Below are 21,124 nucleotides of genomic sequence, written 5' to 3'. Positions count from 1 at the left end.
CCACCGAGCTGTGTTCGGGGCGTAATCTCACTGCCTTACCCCGCATCTTTGAATTATCTAACCGTCCGATTGCTCGATATCATACCTACAGGACATCAGAAAAGAATATGGGTAACATATGGGGTCACTCTTTCTCGTCTAGCTTAGCAAAGCTCAACGGCGTGAACAACTGTGATTCAGAAAAAATGCATTAGCACGCGCACTACACGCACATAGAAATAGAAATGATGAAATAGCGTCACGTACATATCCCTCTCCTTGGTAATGCTTGCTATTCGCTTCGACCCAGTGCAAACGGAGCGCGTGCAAAAATGCCGAGAGACCCTGTTTTAGATGGCAACATGTCACAAAGAAGATGAGGCATGAGTATATCTGATCCACGCCTGATGGGCACGTTTGTAACACGCACCTCCATGATGCACAGAATGAACACCGTTGCTGAGAACCAGAAAACAACCACCATTACGAGGGCGATCGTCCCGAAGATACCGGACAGCCCCAAAAATTTCTCGATTGTCATTGACCACAACACCTCAGATAGCTGAGCATGTGCCAATGACAAGGCCCATAGCCGAAGGTAAGATGCGGTATGTGAGATACAGCCAAGACAGAATTCGATGGTGTGGATTATCTGATGGATTACCACCTCGCTAAAGTCGTGGTGTTCCTGTAGATAATGATCAGTAATGACAGCATCCCTATCTGCTAATTAATAATAACGTACATGCTCTTCCTCCATCTCCTCCGCAATGAGACGACCGTTGCCCTCTTCCTCAATCTCCAGAGCTTCATCTGTACTCTCACGAGGCCCACCGTTACGGTGACCAACTCCAACGTACCCTTGACCCTGGATCGTTTGCATTTCCTTCCACTGGAAGTACGGTTTCATGCACAACATCCAGGGCACGCAGACCATCGCGAGTAGAAGAAGCACGACCTGAATAAAACCCTGTCCGGGATATAGCTGTGCAGTCGCATCTACCTTCCCTGGTGACAGGATCATCGCAATTAGCATGTTCAACAATGAGGGAGGCTCCGTGTCTCGGGTGGACCAATCAATCGACCACTTGTAAAGGATGCATACGACCAAATAGCCGAAAATTGACTGCAAAAAGATCATTTGAGGAATGAAATTGGCATAAATGTCAAGCGGGCGTTTGAACTTGATGTGATTGGGGAGCTGTAGACAAAGGGCAAATGTCATCTGGAAAAACGTGATCGTTTGAGCGTGATGATGGAGCTGCCCTACGGTGGAAATGAAGACACACATGAATGACTCCAAGCACGATTGACATCTTCATCTTGTATGAATTTGTAAACACGAGCCCGTTATCCGCACCGTGCCAGGCAGGGTCTACCCCAAAGGGATACATATGACCATTAGAAACGGCGTATGAAACTCCATTCGACTCGGGCTCAGGGAAGTCCCATCCCGAGTGCCAGATGTGGAGACTCTTGGAGAAAATGTCGTTGTACATGAGGCCAGTGTAGACGGAGAACACGCCCATGAGAAGAATGATATATCGACCACTGGTGTCGATATTAGCAAGGGCATCGATTCAATCGTGTTAGAACTTACTAAAAGAACTGGCCGAGGATCTGGTACACACAACAATTAAAGTTAAGTGCTGCGTGTGCACCAACCCCAAAAATGACTCACCTCATCAAGTTCCTGTCTTGCCCATTTCTTCTCTTGGAAAATCATGTACAATGCGGCAAAGAAAATAATCAATCCATGTCCAATATCCCCAAACATCACGGCGAATAAGAAAGGGAACGTAACGATGGCAAACAGACCAGGGTTGACTTCTTGGTAGGTAGCAATGCCATAAGCATCCATGATGGTCTGAAAGCCTTCGGTAAACTTATTGGTACGCGTGAAGGTTGGTGGCGTTTTGTTCGTGTCCAACTCTTGTAAGATAGGAACAACACTCGTTCCAGACTCCTCCTGAGATTGGTTGCGTGACTGAGAAGTTCATCTAGAATATGCGACCCTCTTACCGTGGCGTGACGGAGTGCCATATGGATCATGACAAGATCCCTTGTTGGGACCCAACCCTCGGCGACAAGGGTCTTCCTCCTGACATCGTAGTTGAAAAGATTCATCGTCTCATAAATCGCCTTCTCCTTACGGACGACATCCTGCCACCTAGCCAGATTCTCTCCGATTCTCAGCAGCTCACTGCGTCTATTGACACCTGTATTATATAACACACTCTCCAAGTCTTCCAAGCGTGCGGTGACCTCGCGCAGAGAGTCTGATCGTTTGTCGGCATTAGCATCGATTGGATAGAGCGTCGCACCCATCGACTCTGCCACTTTTCGTATCTTCGCAAGTAAGGCATCACCATGCGCAAAAATTATGAACACATTCTTGCGCGTCTCAGTGCCAGTAGCAGGATCGACGAAGGGCTCTGTGATATCCGTGTGATTCATGTAAAGGTTACCCCTTAGGACACGCCACAAAACACGCTCGAACGTCGATATACGGGTGCGGTCGATGGTGCCAGCAACGAATCTATCTTCATGTCAGTACAATAATTGTAAGGGCATCCACGGACGTACTCGAGGTCAAACTGTACAGTGGATAAGTATTGTTGTTCCCGGTCATCATGTTGCAGAAGAGGTGCGGAGCTATCATCGAAAGAAGTCCTGATGTCAGTCTGCTGGGTCTCAGCCTACATATCGCAAGTCAGTTCGTCATATATGCAGACCCGTCAATTAAACAGACTTGCCTTTTCAAAAAACACAGCAGTCTCTCGGAGAACATGTCGGGCTTCCACCAGCTCCCTTGTACGCTCACTCAATGTCTTATAGCTATCATTCATCTGCACGAGCCGCGTCTCATGCTCGGCAAGTGTGACATCAAGCTCGTCAATATTATGCGCAGCACTCGGTCCAACCGTGACTAACGGCGCTGAATCGTATAGAGGACGGATAGGAACCACATCCTTTTCCTTCTGAATCTGAGATTCAAAGAACCGAACACGTCGTGCCATTTCTTCCGTTCTCCGTATCTCACCGACAAAGGAACGTTGAAAGGGATTGACAGCAGGATTCAACTGTACTATCATTCAGCAGCATGACAACAGCTAAACAGAGCGCACGCACGTCCTTAAATTGAACATTTCCCAGTTCACCGAGCTCTGCAACTGTATCATGGGCAACTTCAGTTGGGATAAGGAACTGCATCAAGCTCATCTGTTCCGAACCTGGTGAACATAGTCAGCAAAACAGAGTTATTACAGTTCGAACTCGCGCGCACGGAACAGCGTGGGGTAATCGTCCCCCATGGTATCGGATTCGTACGTCTATCAAATAAATGAGAGCAATTTGAAGTCAGAAGGACGTTGAAAAGGTAACGCCGCTCAAGGTTACACCGTTTATTTGGCACTGTTTGTGTATCATAAGCAGACTTTGGCTCAGTGTGTCACCGAGAGCGAGTACGAATCACGTGCAGCTTGCGACATAGTGGCCACTACATGTAAGAAAATACATAAAAAGCTGTTCTAAGTCTACTCAAAATATGTGCAGTACAACAATCAATGTTACGGATGCCCAGAACCAGCCCACCCTGGACGGAAACTCCAATGCTTCCGCACAGGCTGGGAATACTCTTCGGGACCGTACGCGCCTAAAAAAGTAATAACAAAACTTGTTCGACATGCCTCATTAAATCATTCCTCCACATCCATATCCACCACTTCGTCGTCGTACTCATCATTGTCGTGAGCAGATTCAGCCTCCCCATCGAGTAGTTTCTGCTTGGCGATGGCAGCAAAGCCCTCTTCAGTCTCATCAGTGAGCTTCAAGGGAGTGGCATCATCCGAGTCAACAATGATAGCTTCTGCCACTTCTGGGACAGCAACGGCCAAGTCTCGCACGCAATCGCACAATTTTTCGAGAGACTTGTCAAATGTTGAGTCAGCCAAGACAGTGCGTGCGCGTTCCGCTGCAAGACCTTTCGACAAAGACAGGTTAGTGGCTGTGATAGGGCCGACGACCACTACGTCATGCACGACCACAGAAACACTATCGTTTCGCCGGAGATCCGGGTTACTCTGCGTCTTCCTAAAATAATGAGTTGTGAGGGTCCTGCGAGTATTCCTGCAGGGAACTCACTGGAAGGATATCCGCCTGCATCCTGCCGCAGCTGCCCAGACCATCAACTCAGACACAGGGTCCCGAGGTAGATCCGTCGTGAGGGCTTCCAGCACATCGCCGATCACTGCTTCGACTATGACCGCCGTTTTCTCAAAGTCGAAACGAGTGTCAACTAATACTGCTCCAACAATGCTTTCCAACACGTCGCTCAGCGCTTTCGGCGGGTCGTATTTCCATCCCTTGCTGATAGTGTCCTCAGGGGAGAGAGACGTAAGCAAGGGAACGTGTCTTGTGATTGCAGTGCTTAGTTCAACATTGTTGATAAGCAGATGTTTGTGAAGCTCGAGCCGTCTCACAGCGATAGAAGCTAGGGTTGGCCCGCACACAGCCCGCGAGCGAGCAGCTGACAGCTGACCTGAAGTGGCTTCAGGGAACTTGTTGAATAGATACCTCATGACGACGAGGTCAATGACAGCTTAGCAAATCGTCAGCCACTGGCTCAGAAGTGAAGCATCGAGTTTGCTCACCATCGCCCAGGAATTCCAATCGCTGATAAGATGATCCAGCAGTAGTTGCGAAAGAAGGGTGGGTAGCGGCTTCAATTAGAAGATCGCCCCGATGAAACTCGTATCCAAGATCGGCTTGAAGGTCATCAAAAAGAGGTGGAGCCGGTGATGGTTCCGGCGGACGAGAGTATCGCAGCGTCCAGGGAATAGTGCCACCCACGGTCATACCTAGGGCATCTCCTGCACGGAGTGCCATATCTATCCCACCATGCAGAAAGGCAGCGCCTAACGTTGCCTCCATACAGTCCTGTAAGCTTCGACGAGGATATGCTCGATGAGTATACCGTCTCGCAGAAGCGAAAGGCTCCATGCGATCATCATCTTCTGCGATGGTATAGCGCCACACGTGGAGACTCTGACCCTCTGAGGTCAGGTACCTCTCAAGGCCAATCTCCAATGCCCTTGCCAGCAGAGTCCGATTGGACACACTGTTCTGGCGCAGCTGAGACAGCTGCCCCTCAGTGCCGGTGGGGGTACTTGTTCATGACATGAACGGTCGCGGCAAGCTTTAGAACAGAGTCTCCCAGCGTTTCCAAACGCTGGTTATTCCACGTTGCACTTGTCGTGGGCAAGGTCGACGCTTCAATAAGAAGCTCGTTCTTGATGGCAGGTAACCCTAGCTCAAACCGTTCTTCTTGAGCGCGGTACAGGTCCGTAGCGCGGCGGCATATGCGTGGAAGGAAGAGGAATGCACGGTACACGTTTTCCGAGAAATACGTGCGTCGACAGGCTCCTTGAGGGACAAGCAGTCCCGGGCGTGCCATTTGACGCTTATACATGTCAATGTCCTGTAAGCGGTGCATTGGTCGATACAGACCAGAAGGATGACGTGGAAGGTAAGTGGCTTCAACCAAGGGACAATCGGTCGGAACGACCGCTTCGCGGGTCTTCCTGGTCCATCTCTGTACGAAGAATTCTTCGTAGGTGGAGCAGGAAGACTCACGGGAGCCAGGTGGCGGTACAGACAGTGCTGTCAAGTCATGTCGTATCTTGCGCAGGACCAATGCACGTCCGAACTGATTGCAGTTCATGATCAGAGTCTGATGATAATCGTCTTCAGTTACAGACGACCAGTCACGCGTTCCTAGAGGATCGCGGACAACACGCTCCACTGCGTCGAAGTCGATACAATTGTGAGGAGTCAGTGGAACAAGGAAACAAGTGATAGGGAGAGTGATAGGCCGGCCAGTGATGCAGAACCAGATGCCCATTTTGGTATACTCGTTGAGCATCTCCAACTTCTCCCATTCCTCGTCCTCGTCAAATACAAGTTCGTCAGTGCACCGCATTGTGACAAGACAGCCTTCGCCCATGATCTCTAGCGCTGGTAACTCCGTGCCAGTGACGAGTCCTGCAACGTCAACGCCGTCGATGGAAATGACGTGCATCCTCAGCCGCGGCCCCAGAGCCCAAGGATCCCGCACCGGAACATCAATGATGTCGGGCACATCACTCACATCCAAAAGCTTTCTTCCGTCGGCATCCTCTAAGTTCCTACCCTTGGAGCCAGCTGACGGAAGAAGGTAGTCGTCGAATACTCCGAGTTTGTGAAGCTCCTTGACAGCCATGAATGCTACTGCGCGCCGGGCCTCTCGCTTGGAACATCGGGGTGGTCCGCGGAAAACCAATTTGTCGATGGGAAGAGGAAGACTGGATGGCAACTCAAGCATAGTGGCATAGTCACCGCTGTATTTTGGAAGTGGGGTAGGCGTGAATGCGTCATGGGGAATTAGGGAACAGAGATAGTTCAGTAGACTGATAGCGGAACCGTATGTGAGCACAGCACCCGTCGAAGGAACTATGTAACGCTCGCGTGCGGCCAAATCAACTGGATTCTCCTCTTCTACTTCACCTTCTTCCGAGTCGGAAGGCGTCGGTGAGGGTGGTCGAGTAGGATTTTCTCTGCTCTGATAGACACGCTTGAGCTCGGGTTCGCTGTCAACAAAAATCTTGTAGCGATTGAGGTGTGCCATGTGACCTTCCTGTACCATAATGACGAAAGTAGATGTTTTGGTGCGTGCCCGACCGCGCGATTGTACATACCCGACCATATGATGTAGCGGATCGAAACGAATAACGAGATCACAAGCCTGAGAGAAGATCAGCTGGCACATGATAACAAAATAAAAATTCTTACCGGAAAGTCAAGACCTTCCTCAGCGACTGACGTTGCTATGACTGTGACGCGCGCCCTTAGACCAGTATGTTGACAGATATGGAGATATTAACGCACGCAAGTTCAAAGTACCATCACGGAAGGACTTTACAACATCCTGCTGACGTGCGAGACCCATCCCCTTCACATTGGCGGTGGCTGCATGTTTACCACGGTGCCCATGGCCACCACCATGGCCAACAAGCTCCGCACATCGAATACTGCCTCGAAGCTCTGGTATGCACGAAAGGATTTTTGCCAGACAGGCCGCTACCTGCCGTTGCTCCACAAATACAATTCCCTGAAAAGTCGGAGAACAATGTTCGAGTAACACTTCTGCAAGTGCCTTGACTTTGGGTGAGCACCATGCGAGTGGTACAGTTATTGGTACGGCAGGAGGCATGGAATCATCTTCGAAGAAGGGTCGAAATTCACAGAGGATAAAATCAATTTGCTCAAGGTCAGGAGGAATGACGATCTCTGACGACTCGTCCATGTCCATGTCAGGGTATGCGTCGTCATCATAATCAATGCGTGGTTTGTCCTTGATTGACGCTTCTAGGTCATTGATGATCTGGGAGATTCGTGCTTTGATATCGTGGTATAGGTAGAGGTCGGCACAATAAGGACCCAGACTGTTTCGGGTGACATGATACTTCATTTGAAGCTTTTCCCACGGAATAGCAACGTCAGGGGAGGGGAATAAGGATACACAGTCCCACAGATTGGGATGCAGGTAGATGTAATTGGTAGGCGGGGGGTAGTACTCCTTGATGATCTGTAGAACAGTTCGTCAAGTCTTGTGTTGCAGAACTAGGGAGTAGAATACCTCAAGGGGACGCGGAGAGTTATGAAGTAGCTCTGACACATGCTCGCGAACTGCAATGACAATAGCGTCGAGGTTCCTCTCGAGTGTCATGAGAGATCCCTGAGCATCTTTTGGATTCCAAATTGGAGATGCAGTCATGCCGAACACCTTGGGGCGCTGGAACGATGGAGTTTGGAAGTATTCCCGCATGATGCCATTGTAAGCATGATTTTTCCTAGTGTGATGACACTCGTCAAAGACGAGAAGAGAAACCTATCTTGCGTAAGAAAGGATAGTTTCAACGGGAGGTTAGTTGAATACCTTGTCGATGCTCCAGTGCGAATGGGTGACTATGTTCAAGAATATTTGTGCTGATAACGTTACATCGATCATCAAAGGGAAGCTATTCGACGGAGATACATACCAGTCATAACAACGACGTCAGACTTCTCGAATGATGACCTCCAGTTGGCACGATCCGTAAGCTCCAGATCGAGAGATCCATGAAATTTCTTGACTCGCAAAGGAGTGTGCGCGGCGATAAAGTTGGCCTGTTGTTCAACTAAAGCTACCTTGGGTACCAGAAAAACGATGACTTTGCCGCGAGCGCTCTCTTGTAACACGATCCATTTGATAAGCAAAATGCTGATGAAAGTCTTTCCACTGCCGGTGTCGAGTGCTGCAATGACATTACATTCTTGAGCGCGTTGAAAAATCTCCTCTTGATATCTTCGAGGGAGAATGGTCTCGTTGACGGATTGTATGGAGGACTCTTGAGTAATGGTCATTGTAATTGAAATAGATGGTGTTGAATATAGAGAAAGAAGGATTAACTACTCTGCATAATATATACAGGACGAGGCTGAAGGGAACGATATCGATGACAGAAGTCGCCTAATTGGTGATCACAATATTGAAGTCATTCACCTCCGAAGGCATCACGTGGCTGTGGGAGATCATCCGGACCTTGCCGACACTTAGATTTGGGCTGGTGCGCGAGCTCATCTTCAGTGACAATGTCTGGAAGACCTCAAGACGATAGAAATCAGGAGGCTACTGTATATCTGGTGTGTGCACCATTCACCCTCATGCCATGAACTTCAATACTCATTCATCGATGATAGGGTAATCTCGATGAACGGTGCACTGACGCACTCATTTGGGAGTTGATGCTACAAGCAGGACCTGTCGGTGAGCAAGTCGTCCAATCGACCACCTATTCGAACTGACGGTATACAGTCAATGTGCATCTTCCAAAGGATCGTATTTCAATGGCTCATCAGGGGTACGGTTTCTGTGAGTTCTTGACAGAGGAGGATGCCGAGTATGCATGCAAAATTATGAACCAGATAAAATTATGGGGTAAGCCCATCAGGGTGAACAAGGTATGTTGTTTTGAGTGTTGTTTCGGAGATTCATACTAATCACACATCTCGCGTAGGCATCATCCGACAAAAAACAACTGGATGTGGGAGCAAACCTCTTCATCGGTAACTTGGACGAGAACGTGGACGAGCGGCTACTATACGATACTTTCAGCGCCTTTGGTATGATGGCTACGACAGCAAAGGTACGTATCCAGTATTCGAACAACTCGCCGTCTTCATTGACAGAATTTGATAGATTGCACGAGACCCTGGCACGGGGCTTTCGAAGGGTTATGGCTTTGTCTCATATACCGACTTCGAGTCTTCCGACGCCGCGACAGAGTCCATGAATGGCCAGTTCCTCATGAACAAAGCCATCACTGTGCAGTATGCGTTTAAGAAAGACGGCAAAGGCGAGCGTCACGGCACCTCAGCAGAACGTCTACTCGCCGCACAAGCACGGAAGAACAACGCGCTTCCCGTCGGTTCCCGCCCTCCTCCTGCGCAGATGGCTTTTGGTGCTCGTCCTCCTATGCCAGGGTTCCAGGGTCCTTATCAAGGACAATTTGCGGGCGTGCTTGCTCAGCCGCCACCTCCACCCGGTTTCAACCCGCCGCAGGCGGTTGTTCCACAAGGGATGCCAGTGATGGGAGGGATGCCACCTGTGGGGATGGGAATACCACCTCCACCGCCCAACATGTCCATGTTTCCTCCTGGAGCATTCCCGCCTCCGCCACCACCTGGTTTCGCCGTGCAAAATGTGCCTGGAGCCATGGTTCCGCCTCCTCCTCCTGTACCTCCTTATTAAACAGTGGTAAAAATTTTGTGGATGTGTGTCGCTGACTTTGGAATAGTCTTTCTAAAAAATCAGACTGTTTTCCTGTGCATGTGAAATTCTCGAGCAACATATTTGACTGCTGTGAGTTGAGTCTACTAAGCCTAGGCATATTTTGTGTCAGTCATTCTTACATGTAAAGCTTCACATCTTTTTTAAGTATTTCGACAGGCCCTCAACGCACCACTGGACCGCTCGGACATAATATTCGTGGCAAGGACATATCATTCATAAATGTCATGTAGATCTATGGCAAGGGGTATAAATTGATATCACGCTGGGTATTCATTGTATCTTAATCTTTTCTGCAATGCCTGAAAAACCATCAATACCGCTCCAGCACAAAACCAACTCAGAACTCACTCTTCTTCCAGATAAGCCCAAAGTTCTTCGCAGTCCGGGCGGAGAACAATACTGTGAGAATTAGTGCGCACAGCGCACGGGCGGACTCTGGGTCCATAGGACTGACCTTACCGCCTCCGAGGGCAGTGGAAATTACACTGTGTAACTCTGCCCAGAACGGCTGGGCGTGTGTGAGGAACGCATAGAGCCCCGTAACAAGCGGGGCGGACCAGATGTCAGTGGCCGTCCAGCCATAGGGCTTGAGCTCGTCGGGGGTCGTCAGTACAAGCGGGGTGGGTTCCATGAATGAGAACATGTTCGTCATGAAGAAACCGCCATTAGTAATGACCTGTGGTAGGCAAGGGTGGTTAGAGGTATGGAGACGGAAATCATGATGGGAAGCGGTCACATACGAGAGACGAGAGAAGGAGAGCCCATGGGGAAGATGCGATGACAGGGGATGTGTGGGTGATGATGGGTGGTGGTATAAGGCTGCAAAGGAGCATTGCGCGCGTAAACCCATCGACAATGGATAAAGGAAGCTCGGTGCTGAGTGACATGGACGGCAGGACAGGGACATACTCTACAATCGCTTGTGCGGCGATGTACAATCCGGGAGAGACACCCGAGAACATGAAAGACGGCATAATACCAAGTAGAGGGCCTGGGCATAGTAGGGAGCAGTCAGTATGCGCAGCCCTGACATCTCCCTACATAAAAAAGTTAGTAATACCTATGATAGCCTCTCCTCCAAATACAATCGTCAACATGGCACATGCGTCTCTCACGAAGGACCTCTCCTCTGCAAGTGCGAGTCTATTATCTCCAGCGGTCCGCTGACAGCGTTTGGCACGCAAACTTTCCCTCATTTGTCTCAAAGCTATGCAAAGCCTGAACACGGCCACCAAATCGAGGGAGCAGACCTTGGTATCAAACCAGGTAAATGGTGCTATTGGTTCAACAGCATATCGATACAGAGAGATGAATGGCTGGAGAGACATAATGGTGCGGGAAAGGAAGAGGGAATCCCTGAACTCCGCACCTGAAGCGCTAAACAAAGGTTGACAGCATACTACTCACGGTATTTACGGCCTGGCTCCTCTAGCTCATCATGCACCTCCAAGTTCCACTACAAGCTAGTATTCTGTTCCTACTCTGCATTGAACGGTGGAAGAACCTGCTTCCTCTTAACGGGCCACACCTCTTCCATGGTCTCCGCATCCCATATCCGCCCACCACGGATGACATACCTGGTATTCCGCGTGTGACGGATATCATCCTGCAACAGGTCAAAACCAGGCGGGAAGATGACGAGGTCTGCAAGTTTGCCCTCTGAGACGGACCCGAGGCTGTCAAAGAGACCAAAAGTGATTGCGGCATCAGCAGTTGCTGCGCGAATTACCTGCGATGAGGTCAAGTCAGATCCAACTTGATAAACAAGTGCAGTACAGGGGAAACGAACTTCATAGTTGCTCAGCCCGCCCGCTTTGGCGTATAACATCTCCTGGTGGTACATGAGTCCAAGAGGTGGCTCGCCATGCGCCCCGATATGAGCGCGCAGCCCTCTATGCACCATATTCGCAACGGATGCAGAAACATTCCATAGTGCCATCGCTGGAACGAAAAAGTTAACCGACTTGCCGCTAGGCATGAATCCACGTGAAGCATACAATTGAACGGTCGGCTTGTGCTCTCTGAGACCCCTTCGAGGATGTCGTGCCGTGTGTGCGTGCGGAGTCTGACAACGGGTGTTTGAGCGCACATAGTTAAAGGCTGAAGCAGAGACATACTTCGGGTCGTTGGGAATATCCTCTGTTGCCCAAAGATATTGCTCTCCGAACATGCCCCCATAATCGACGATATGCGTTGGAGTAGATCCAGTCCCGCTCATCGTATAGAGCGTGAGGATGTCATCATATAGCACGGACACAGGTATATTATGCTCGATCGTTGTCATCCCTAGTCTAATCAGTAACCACTCAAGGCTTGAAGTCGGGCACTTACCATCCACAATATACGTCAAATCCCAATCATAGTTCATTCCCTACGACCGTAATCATCGGCCCACTCAACCGAACGAGAAAACAGACACTTACACCTTCAGGCACACACAGCATCCCTACTTGACGCGCAGCTGTTAATAACCGTTGTCTTGCAGCCCTTGTCGGCAAGTTGTAGTTCTTATAGCTCCAGCTCGCATCCCCGCCTTCGGCTTTGATCCTTATAAGTGCTTCACGTGCCTCGCGCATGCTTGCAATGTCCTGATGGATGCTGTATTCAGATGCACCATAGATGACTGTGCCGGTATGGAAGAGCCGCGGGCCGGCCATAAGTCCAGACTCGATGCGTCCGCGCTCGACGTAGCCAAGGGAGTTATGTAGACTTGGGCTGTGGGTTCGGGAGTATAATGGTCAATGAATGTGGAGAGAAAATCACGCACTTGTGTAGTGTAGTCACGCCATACGCAAGGAAAGCCTGCATCTCCCATGACGTTGCTGGGTACTTGTCTTCGGTGCCAGCCCAGTGTGCGTGTGAGTCAATGAAACCTGGAACGACGTACCCTACGTGTCAGGCAACGTTAGCTTTTTCCACAGATTATAGATGGAACCACCGACCGCCCTCAGCGTTGATTTCAAATGCCCCCATCAGTCCCTCCCCAACACCTGGGCCGCCAACGGCCTCCACAACTCCACTCCGAATGACAACGCTCGCGCCTAGTCTTAAATCCTGCGTGAGTACGCCGTTCTCCATACTCAAGACTGTCGCATTGTGGATGATGACTACATCAGCGTTGCTCTCTGCTGCAATTGATCTCTGTGGGACATTCGCTATTGACTTGCGTGCCTCGCTGGACAACCGTTGTACATCAGGGGTATAAGCAACATCCACTGCTGTGACATCCAGCAAGCCCCGGACACAGTCGATCCCGAAGTTAGATGTGTCAGCTTCGATTGCACCTGCGCATGAGGGAAGGCGGGAGAGCTGAAGAGTATGGAGGTATGGTCCTAAATCGCGTAGTGGTTAGGGATGTCAGTGGAATATGAAGAAAAACAAACGGACCAAGGAACCATCCAATCACACTTCCGTCACCACTAAACACGATATCATGCCCACCGTCTCCACTCAGACGCACCATGTGCTTCGGTGCCTTCCCAGGCTTGGCCCACATCGCCTTCTCAGAGTTTACTGAGGAAGGTGGCGCATAATATACGTGAAATAAGCTGACAAACGCCGCACTCCCTGTTGCTTGGTTGCGTCCAGCTAGTCTTGAAGATATCGAGGGCACAGATTCAGTTGGTGAAAAAACGAGCTCGTCAGTTCCCTTCCCCCGAGCAACCACCTCCTCAGCACCGTCGCGCAACGAGACTCGAAGTACACTGTCAGATTGCTGAACGAGGACTTCATTAGACTTGTCATCCACGAACGACAGCTTGACGACATCAGAAGGGTCGATACTGCTTTGGACGTAGCGCAGGTTGGTTAATTGGACCGTGCCTTCGGAGCAGGAGTGGGACGGAAGCGTGATCTCTCCAACCCAGACTCCAGTTTGTGCAGTAGCCACCACGTTACCAGTCAGCACATCCCCACCTGTCTTCACCAGCACAGCTGTCCGCACACCGTTTTCCACAGATCCACTTACGATAGCACCGAACCACCGCCCCTTTGGGAGTCCAGCAACCTCCCACACTTGTCCACTCTCCAGATCTGCCAACTCAAGGGACGAGAAATATGTATTATCCCATCGTGCATGCAGAATGAAGGAAGACGCGGGAATGAAGGAAGGTGAATAGTATCCTGCGGAAGGGTATAGGTGAGGAATACGCTGGGCAGGCTTTGAGGTCCCAAGGAAATTGGCGTCATCGACGGGGTCGAAGGTAGTCGGGTTGATGAGGGAGCCCCCAAGCACCTGCAACCATGTCCGGCCCGCGCCTGCAAATACTGCATGCTCGCCAGATTCATCCAGGGCGAGCTGGGCGAAGGCACGCACGCGCTGTAGGCCTGATTCAAACTTGCGCACATCAGTCTTCATACGCCGAGTTTCCGCAAGTTTCTTCGAGATTTTTGCTGTGAACGGGATCACCTTTGGCGTAAGGTCTGCATTGTTAGTGGCTTTAGTCGCTGCAACAAGTTCCCCCTCTGCGTTGTGCGCCAATGGGACATGCCAGATCTGCCCAGCAGCCCAGATGATGATGCCCGGCGAGGACGAAGAGGGCGTAAATGCAAAGGACGGGTATGTACCCATCGGCGCGTAGATTGTCGAGAGGTCATAGGTGAGCCCGTACCAGATATGATGCAGAGTGCCCGTGTTAAGATCCCTGTCATCGAAGGAATATCAGTCAAGTCAAATTATAGTACACGAATACAAGAATATAGATGCAAGAAGTGTGGTGATTAAGAACACTAGAGAGGTTATACAAACTCTCAAGAACATTATAAGTAAATCATTACTCACTTGAGTACGAGTGCTTCCTTGTCTCTCACACGGTGCACGAACGCAAGCGTGCGTCCATCGCGCGAGAGTATAGGCCGGCTTGCACCACCAGGGAAGGCATCAACGAGCGTCTTTTCCACGCCCGTCGTCAAGTTGCGCTGGAAGATCGCATAGATGCCCCGATGGACATCTGCATACACATGAGGAACAAGTAACATAGCGCATTGATGAAACAGCGAGTGCTAACGCACCTTTGGAATACGTGTAACTGCCATCAACATCCCTCACATTACCAGCATAAATCAGTGCATCATCGCCCGCCCATATGAACTGTTCGTGTCCGATCTGCTGCTCGACATAGTCCGCCTTTGCCCACCCCATAGGTAAGCTCTTTGACACCAAACGCTTTCCGGCACCTGTCTCGACCTGTGACTGGGCGTGGACAGCGGGAATGGGAAACTCCCATCCTTCGCCAGCTCCAAGCGACCGTGAAGAGTAGTACCATTTTGTTGCGACGACCTTATCCCCTGAAGGATGCCAGCGCGGGTCAGATACCCAGTTGTACGTCTCATTCGTGATGCGCTGCGCTATACTTCCATGAGCATCCCGCCTTGACGGAGAAGTGATTTATATCGCTCGCCATTTACCCTTCCTTCCCTTGTCAATCTCCTCAGTTTCCTCTCACCCGTCTCCTTTATACCTTGTGCGAGCTGCTTCTCGTCGTAGATCTTCAGCTCAAGCTCATACGATGAGCTGACATGCGCGCGGACGTCCATAGCCGTGCACCCGTTTGCTGCCCAGGGCATTACCCACAGATTGTCAGCGCCAAGCCCCGCATCACTTTTGAATGCGAGCTTATCGCCTGCAGGTGAAAACCGCGGATCCGCGTCATGTGGGATACCCGTGAGGACTGGCACCGCTTCTGTTCTCCCTCCGCCTCTTCTAGCAGCTCCTAAATATGCATCACCCGGCAGGCAATATACATCCCCTGCCATGTCAAACACGATATCCCCACTCACAGGGTGCACATCGAGTCGCAACCATGTACCTTCTGTTACCTCGTAGGTCAGTGTACGAGGGTAAGGGAAATCCACAGAGATATCCCAGGGTTCATGTGCACGTAGAGGGAAGTCGTCGTCTGCAAACTCGGATGCGGGGTCGTCCAGCAAGGCCCCAAAGTCCTTGTAATGGAGAGGTTGAGTTACAGGGCGGCCAGGAAGAGCGAAGTGATAAACCCATGATGCAAGGCAAAGACATGTAACTAGTTTCACAGCTGCAAGTTGTAACCGACGGGTTCTCGTCTGATAGCTAATATGGCGAGTCGTGTAGTACGTTGGGACCCCTTTCGTGGTTGTTGGTGCTTTCTCCGAACCAGTCTGGAGGTCCATTTCCACTTCCTCAGAACCGACGTCTGAGTGAGCTGAACAAAGGAGCATGAAACGGGGTTAGTGGGGTTTATACATGGGCGCTTAAATCACAATGGGCTTCCGAAATAACGTCAGTCTGTGCACACGGTATGCTCACATGCGACAGCAGCATATGCTGACATGAGAAAAAAAAAAACCTCCAATCCAGTCATGATCATGTATATGGCAGTAGCGTAGATAGCATGAACCTCTGATAAACCAAAAAAAAAATCAGGGACTACGACTTTGTCAACGTACGAATAAAGATACAGCTTATGAAGCCTCCTGTTCTGTTCCCTCGGCCTGTTCTGCAGGAGGGGCAGGTTCCTCTTGTGCAGGTTCGTCCACCCCTTCGGATTCTTTCTCTTCAGCTTTCTCTTCAGCTTTCTCTCCCGCCTTTTCTCCCAATTTCTCACCCTCCTCACCCTCCTCAACATCCTCCTTGGCATCTTTGCTGCCAATGACAGTGGCATTGATTCTGGCCAGTGAGAGATTACCAAGGGAGCCGCCAAAAATTCGCCGATAGAACTCACGTTAACATGACATGCACTTTTTCACCTTCCTCCTCTCCCTCCGACTTGGGCAAATTAACAGTGATGCGCTTGCTCCCTTTCCATCCGAAGCTCCCAGTAGAAAAGCTCGACGAAACGAGTTCTATAGCCTCCACGAACCCAGGATCCGTCGACTCAACGTCGGTGGGAGGCCTAGTGTGTGAGATGTTAACATGTAAGGGTTGCGCACGCGACTTGAACGCAGTGGCACCCATCCCCGTCTAGTCATACTACACATTGAGAATTAGGGGCTGAGGTATGCGGGAACACAAACCTTCAATCGAGCTGCGCCCTTCCTCCCAGCGCCCTTGGCGCTCTTTCGACCCTCTGTTCTGGGTACTTTGGCACTGCGTGTCTCGCGCTTCTCGGTGGCAGATTCTTCTGCAGCTCGTTTTCTTCCTGCAGACACATGTTATAGGAGCTGTTGTGATGCATGCAATAAAATTAAACTCACCAGCCATAGTTATAGAACGGGAGATGTTGTGAAATGGGTGTTAGAAGTCAAGAAATATGCGCTTGAAAATGGATCCCGAATCGTCGCGTCTGTTTATATCGTTGTCAATAAATACCACAGGTGGGCGCAAGGTGGACGTGTGACGTCACGCGCGTCGTCACGTCCCCTGGAATGCGCTTTGACCAGGTGCCACAGTTGTGAGCCCTGCCAGACAATAAACATCCCGCAACGTTGACACTTGGTTGATACAGTCGAAGAGCATGCTGTACAAAGCACTGAGAGCACTGAGATCTGAGACACTGCACCACACAAGAAGTGCATTGATCAAACGAACAATAGGATACAACTACATAGGTTGAAACTACTCATCGGCGAAACACAGGGTGACTCCACTCGCATGTAGTAGTTCATACGCTCTAAGAACCGTTTACCTGAGATGACTATTGTCAGAAAATCCCATAAAATGTGCGGGGGAACGAACCTTTAGACCAAGTACTGGCGTGTAACAATTGAACCGATGACCGAATGCAGAAACTCGCGCAACCCGGTCCCGCCGTTCTCCCCTTACTTCCCCTGCCCCCGCCCCGCCCGACGTGCTATTAGTGGACGGGGCTCCGGAGAGCCAACCATAACGTCAGATATCATCATCATCGCTGTAAAACTCGTCTTCATCTTCATCAAGGGCCGCAAGATTTGTCAAATCAACTTTGTAGCGAAGCAACCCGCCTATTCCACCGAAGCCCTTTACGAATTGCGCTCCCTCCTGCGACCGATTGGTCACAAACTCGAGGTTTGCTCCAAACTCTTTGTACTTCTCAGCAAACCATTCAAGAAGAGGCTGTGGATCAGTGACATGTTCCATTTCTAGACCAGTAGATTTATCCAAAAATCTCTCGCGATCTTTCTCCTGTTCTTTGTTTGCGTGGATGATAATCTCCTCTGACGTTATCCATGAGTCATCCAGTGATCTGCAATGATAACAAGCGTCTTACCTCCTGCGGCATTGCGGAATACATAGCGTGTGATATCCAAGTTCTCCCACACGATCAGAGTCTCGACCGCACCCAGATCAAGCGCCTTCAACGTGTCATCAATACCAAAGCAGTACTTGTTCGTATCTTGGCTGATTTCGTCGAAATACTTCTGGATGAGCCTCTTCTCCTGCACGAACTTAACATTTGCCAGCGCATCTGCTGCAAGCTCAATAGCCTGCGTTTCAATTTTAGTCATCGTGTAAAAGCACGAGAACATCTGAACCGACCTGATTGAAACCATTTTCACCACCGTAACTCACATCTACAACCTTGATCACTTTTGCGACCAAGCGTGGGTCAAACATGTCACTCTGACTCAGTTCTGTCTTGAAGTCGGCGCTTCCTGCAAGAACGAGTCCAGTCACATTGACTTTGTCGTTTGTGATAAAGTGCTGCACAGCATGCTCGGCGACTTTTCGAACGTAGTTGTGGCGCTTTTCATCACGCAGACGGGAGAAACGTAGCGCAGATTGACCACCACGGCCATGCTTCTTAGGAAGATCGACGGTGAATTTATGAACGATGTCACGAGTATTGCCTGAGAGGGTGCCGAAGAGGGTGCCATTACCATCCATGACGATGAAACCAAAGCGAGAGTCAGACTCGAGAAGCTCGGATAGGGCTTCAGTGTGGAATTTGTTATCACAGAGGTAAAGCGACCTGTTTCATGCATAAGATCGAGGTCATACATCGGATGAGATACTTACGTATTGATCGGTTTGTGAGGTTCAAAGTCGAATGACACCTTCTTCTCCTTACCTTCGTCGGTGAGGATGGTGCCCACGAAAAGGACGAGACCGTTTGGCGGGACTCGGTTGTACAACTTAAGGCGCTGTTGGGTACTGGTGATAGCTGCAAGAACAGACAATCTGTTCACCCGCGATTTGATGTTGCTCGCAGTACCGTATTCCTGCGTCAACATGGCTGAGGCACGAGATATTTGATCCTGTGGCAAGTGGAGTGAGATGAGCAAGATGGCAAAAGGGGCGCTAAGATCGGCGCACCTTGGGAGGAATGATCAAGCTGATCATTGATGTCCCCGCTCTATACAGCACGCGATCAGTGTCCATCGTCGTTGGTTCAATGAAATATGAAGACATACCCGCGTGCAGAGTCCAAGCTCTTGATGAGTTTCTTTACTTTCCACATCTGAATGTTCTGCTCTGCGACATCTTGACTCATGATGGGCAGATCTTTCTTGTGAACGTTTTGATATCGATCTTCTGTTGACGAAAATGTGAGTGGGACGCCTTGGATGTCCCGTACGTTCAATTTGAGACCTTTTGAAGGACTTTAAACTTTTTCCCGGGCGGTGGCGGATTTAGGGTAGGCTGCCTCAAGGCTGCCTTCCAATGTGATGACTTCGCCGAGTACTTGCACTTCCAGTACCCTGACTCAACTCTTTTACCGATCGAGTCTTCGTGACGTTTGCTGGTGCTATCTAGTCTGCAACTGATTCACTCGGAAGCGAACCGCCAGTCATCTCAAAGGCTTTATCTCACCGCATCATGAGCAGCACAGCCGGAAAGCGCAAGTCAATTGTCCCTCCTACCGATGACAGGAAAAGAGTCAAGCTACAAGGTGGAGCCGTTGCCAAGGCCAACTCGAAAAAGAGCAAAAAAGACAAGGAGACCAACAGTGGACAATCAGGGTCGTCGACGGCCAAGAACCCTGCCACCACATCGCAATCAGCAGCTCCCAATAACCGTCCCAGAATCCGGAAACTCGCGCCCCCACGGCCATTCCCAACAGTTGCACCATCCGCACCTGCCACAGCACCGCGCTCCTTGCATACTGAAGGCAAGAATAACATCTGCGTCACGCGGCGTACCAAGCTAGCCGCATACCTGTGTCGATGCAAGGCTCTGATCCTCGAAGATGGATTTAAAGAGATTCGATTGAGCGCAATGGGTGCTGCTATCCCGCATCTTTCGCTTTTGGCCATTTCTCTACCTCAAATAGTGCCGGGCGAGCTGAGCGTCGAAGTGCAGACAGGTAGTGTGGAGGTTTTTGACCAGATGCTTGAAGAAAGCGAGGATGAAGATGGTGGTGGTAATGACGAGGAATTCAAAACAAGGGTCAAGTCGACAATGAATATCGTCATTCACGTTGGAGGCTCAGGGGATCCCAAAGTGATAAGTGATCCCGCGAAAGGATCAGCATCAGATTCTGGTCAAAGCGATGGGAATATTCAACAACCGGATCAACCGGAGCAGATTGTTCTGCAGGAGCCTGAGCAGGAAGACATGGACCAGTCATAACATGAATCATGGTAGGAAGCTACCGTCGCATCGTGTTGGTTGTCGCTCATGAGTGTCATAGGTTACTTGTAATCTAACTTTACCTATCTGTTTGAAGAGAATACAAGCGTCGTCCGGCTAGATCTTACTGTATAATGCGCACTTTGAAACCAACCGTCCCAGACTGTGTTGGGATTTGGTGATTGACGTTCACGCATTGCACGGAGCGACACGCCGTTTTGATCATGATATCACCTCTCACCGTATGTATTAGCTGTTAACAACGCTTACAGTGAGTACGCTCGCGTAATATATACTGGAACTTTCATTTTCTCGTTTCCTCCCACTTCAATGAACCTAACGCACATGACTGCATTTCCGTCTTGCTCTGGTAACGTATTGCAGCTATTTGCAGATCGAGATAGTTGGACTTCTCAAACTTCCAAATGAACGTAAAATTGATGCATTGGTCTGCAAATACTTTATGCCGCATGGTTCTAATCACCAATTTGACCTCGAGAGGCTTCCGTAAATGCATTACAATGCGGCGCAATACCTTTGACCTGAACCTGCGAATAACGAACCCTAGCTAGATCGTGTGTACCCCTCCATTTTAACCCTATTTATCATTTGATCTCCAGGATCAGTAAATTATTGCATAAACTCACTACACCCCCAATCCATTCTTAGAGCGTTCAGTTGGCCTATATGCCTGCCAGCAGGAGCTAAAGTTACGCAAGCACACGTATGTCTCTCTGACAAAGGCCATGCTCCAACGGGCAATCGACAAGACCTCGAAAAATTGCTGAAATTCTACGGACGGCAATTCG

At 50.0% G+C, this 21,124-nt stretch overlaps 9 protein-coding genes across 9 annotated transcripts; 2 read left to right on the top strand and 7 right to left on the bottom strand.

The window, feature by feature from the left end:
- Positions 1 to 47: 47 nt before the first annotated feature.
- Positions 48 to 3,386, bottom strand: BJ212DRAFT_1342615 (V-type ATPase, V0 complex, 116kDa subunit family). The gene is made up of 12 exons (XM_041335189.1): positions 3,266 to 3,386; positions 3,112 to 3,212; positions 2,736 to 3,062; positions 2,566 to 2,678; positions 2,002 to 2,518; positions 1,661 to 1,948; positions 1,580 to 1,599; positions 1,269 to 1,530; positions 725 to 1,204; positions 410 to 667; positions 247 to 324; positions 48 to 169 (listed from the first exon to the last, which is right to left on the bottom strand). Exons 1-12 carry the CDS (start codon positions 3,291 to 3,293, stop codon positions 125 to 127), a joined length of 2,517 nt encoding a protein of 838 aa, XP_041195249.1. The 5' UTR covers positions 3,294 to 3,386; the 3' UTR covers positions 48 to 124.
- Positions 3,387 to 8,519, bottom strand: BJ212DRAFT_1342610 (uncharacterized protein). The gene is made up of 9 exons (XM_041335188.1): positions 8,058 to 8,519; positions 7,955 to 8,004; positions 7,655 to 7,906; positions 6,904 to 7,603; positions 6,808 to 6,848; positions 5,159 to 6,760; positions 4,632 to 5,127; positions 4,123 to 4,579; positions 3,387 to 4,071 (listed from the first exon to the last, which is right to left on the bottom strand). The coding sequence occupies exons 1-9, from the start codon at positions 8,419 to 8,421 to the stop codon at positions 3,678 to 3,680; spliced, it is 4,356 nt and encodes a 1,451-aa protein (XP_041195248.1). The 5' UTR covers positions 8,422 to 8,519; the 3' UTR covers positions 3,387 to 3,677.
- An 80-nt stretch (positions 8,520 to 8,599) lies between these two features.
- BJ212DRAFT_1342606 (uncharacterized protein) lies at positions 8,600 to 10,037 on the top strand. Its single transcript, XM_041335187.1, has 5 exons — positions 8,600 to 8,700; positions 8,758 to 8,824; positions 8,873 to 9,018; positions 9,075 to 9,203; positions 9,257 to 10,037. The coding sequence occupies exons 1-5, from the start codon at positions 8,650 to 8,652 to the stop codon at positions 9,806 to 9,808; spliced, it is 945 nt and encodes a 314-aa protein (XP_041195247.1). The 5' UTR covers positions 8,600 to 8,649; the 3' UTR covers positions 9,809 to 10,037.
- BJ212DRAFT_1342600 (uncharacterized protein) lies at positions 10,038 to 11,212 on the bottom strand. The gene is made up of 4 exons (XM_041335186.1): positions 10,911 to 11,212; positions 10,591 to 10,841; positions 10,199 to 10,526; positions 10,038 to 10,149 (listed from the first exon to the last, which is right to left on the bottom strand). The coding sequence occupies exons 1-4, from the start codon at positions 11,176 to 11,178 to the stop codon at positions 10,121 to 10,123; spliced, it is 876 nt and encodes a 291-aa protein (XP_041195246.1). The 5' UTR covers positions 11,179 to 11,212; the 3' UTR covers positions 10,038 to 10,120.
- On the bottom strand, positions 11,213 to 16,118 carry BJ212DRAFT_1342597 (uncharacterized protein). Its single transcript, XM_041335185.1, has 12 exons — positions 15,250 to 16,118; positions 14,861 to 15,196; positions 14,631 to 14,799; positions 13,238 to 14,493; positions 12,793 to 13,182; positions 12,618 to 12,738; positions 12,274 to 12,565; positions 12,182 to 12,221; positions 11,968 to 12,136; positions 11,848 to 11,915; positions 11,640 to 11,791; positions 11,213 to 11,579 (listed from the first exon to the last, which is right to left on the bottom strand). Exons 1-12 carry the CDS (start codon positions 16,043 to 16,045, stop codon positions 11,328 to 11,330), a joined length of 4,041 nt encoding a protein of 1,346 aa, XP_041195245.1. The 5' UTR covers positions 16,046 to 16,118; the 3' UTR covers positions 11,213 to 11,327.
- Positions 16,119 to 16,162: 44 nt separating this feature from the next.
- BJ212DRAFT_1342592 (uncharacterized protein) lies at positions 16,163 to 17,139 on the bottom strand. The gene is made up of 4 exons (XM_041335184.1): positions 17,021 to 17,139; positions 16,841 to 16,965; positions 16,549 to 16,787; positions 16,163 to 16,493 (listed from the first exon to the last, which is right to left on the bottom strand). The coding sequence occupies exons 1-4, from the start codon at positions 17,025 to 17,027 to the stop codon at positions 16,289 to 16,291; spliced, it is 576 nt and encodes a 191-aa protein (XP_041195244.1). The 5' UTR covers positions 17,028 to 17,139; the 3' UTR covers positions 16,163 to 16,288.
- BJ212DRAFT_1062255 (uncharacterized protein) lies at positions 17,083 to 17,522 on the bottom strand. Its single transcript, XM_041328965.1, has 2 exons — positions 17,502 to 17,522; positions 17,083 to 17,451 (listed from the first exon to the last, which is right to left on the bottom strand). Exon 2 carries the CDS (start codon positions 17,339 to 17,341, stop codon positions 17,114 to 17,116), a length of 228 nt encoding a protein of 75 aa, XP_041195243.1. The 5' UTR covers positions 17,342 to 17,451; positions 17,502 to 17,522; the 3' UTR covers positions 17,083 to 17,113.
- On the bottom strand, positions 17,316 to 19,422 carry BJ212DRAFT_1062245 (peptide chain release factor eRF1/aRF1). The gene is made up of 7 exons (XM_041328964.1): positions 19,157 to 19,422; positions 19,059 to 19,098; positions 18,762 to 19,000; positions 18,282 to 18,714; positions 18,013 to 18,229; positions 17,502 to 17,959; positions 17,316 to 17,451 (listed from the first exon to the last, which is right to left on the bottom strand). The coding sequence occupies exons 1-6, from the start codon at positions 19,234 to 19,236 to the stop codon at positions 17,655 to 17,657; spliced, it is 1,314 nt and encodes a 437-aa protein (XP_041195242.1). The 5' UTR covers positions 19,237 to 19,422; the 3' UTR covers positions 17,316 to 17,451; positions 17,502 to 17,654.
- A 344-nt stretch (positions 19,423 to 19,766) lies between these two features.
- On the top strand, positions 19,767 to 20,216 carry BJ212DRAFT_1240326 (uncharacterized protein; the record flags this gene model as incomplete). The annotated part of the gene is made up of 1 exon (XM_041329579.1): positions 19,767 to 20,216. A coding segment is annotated over one exon (450 nt), but the record flags the coding sequence as incomplete, so codon positions are not given.
- Positions 20,217 to 21,124: the final 908 nt, after the last annotated feature.

The sequence above is a fragment of the Suillus subaureus genome (genome assembly GCF_016647635.1).
Source record: "Suillus subaureus strain MN1 chromosome Unknown BJ212scaffold_9, whole genome shotgun sequence".
NCBI classification, from domain to species: Eukaryota; Fungi; Basidiomycota; class Agaricomycetes; order Boletales; family Suillaceae; genus Suillus; species Suillus subaureus.
Note: the sequence above shows the minus strand (reverse complement) of the source record. Positions and strands in the feature narration are given on the sequence as shown.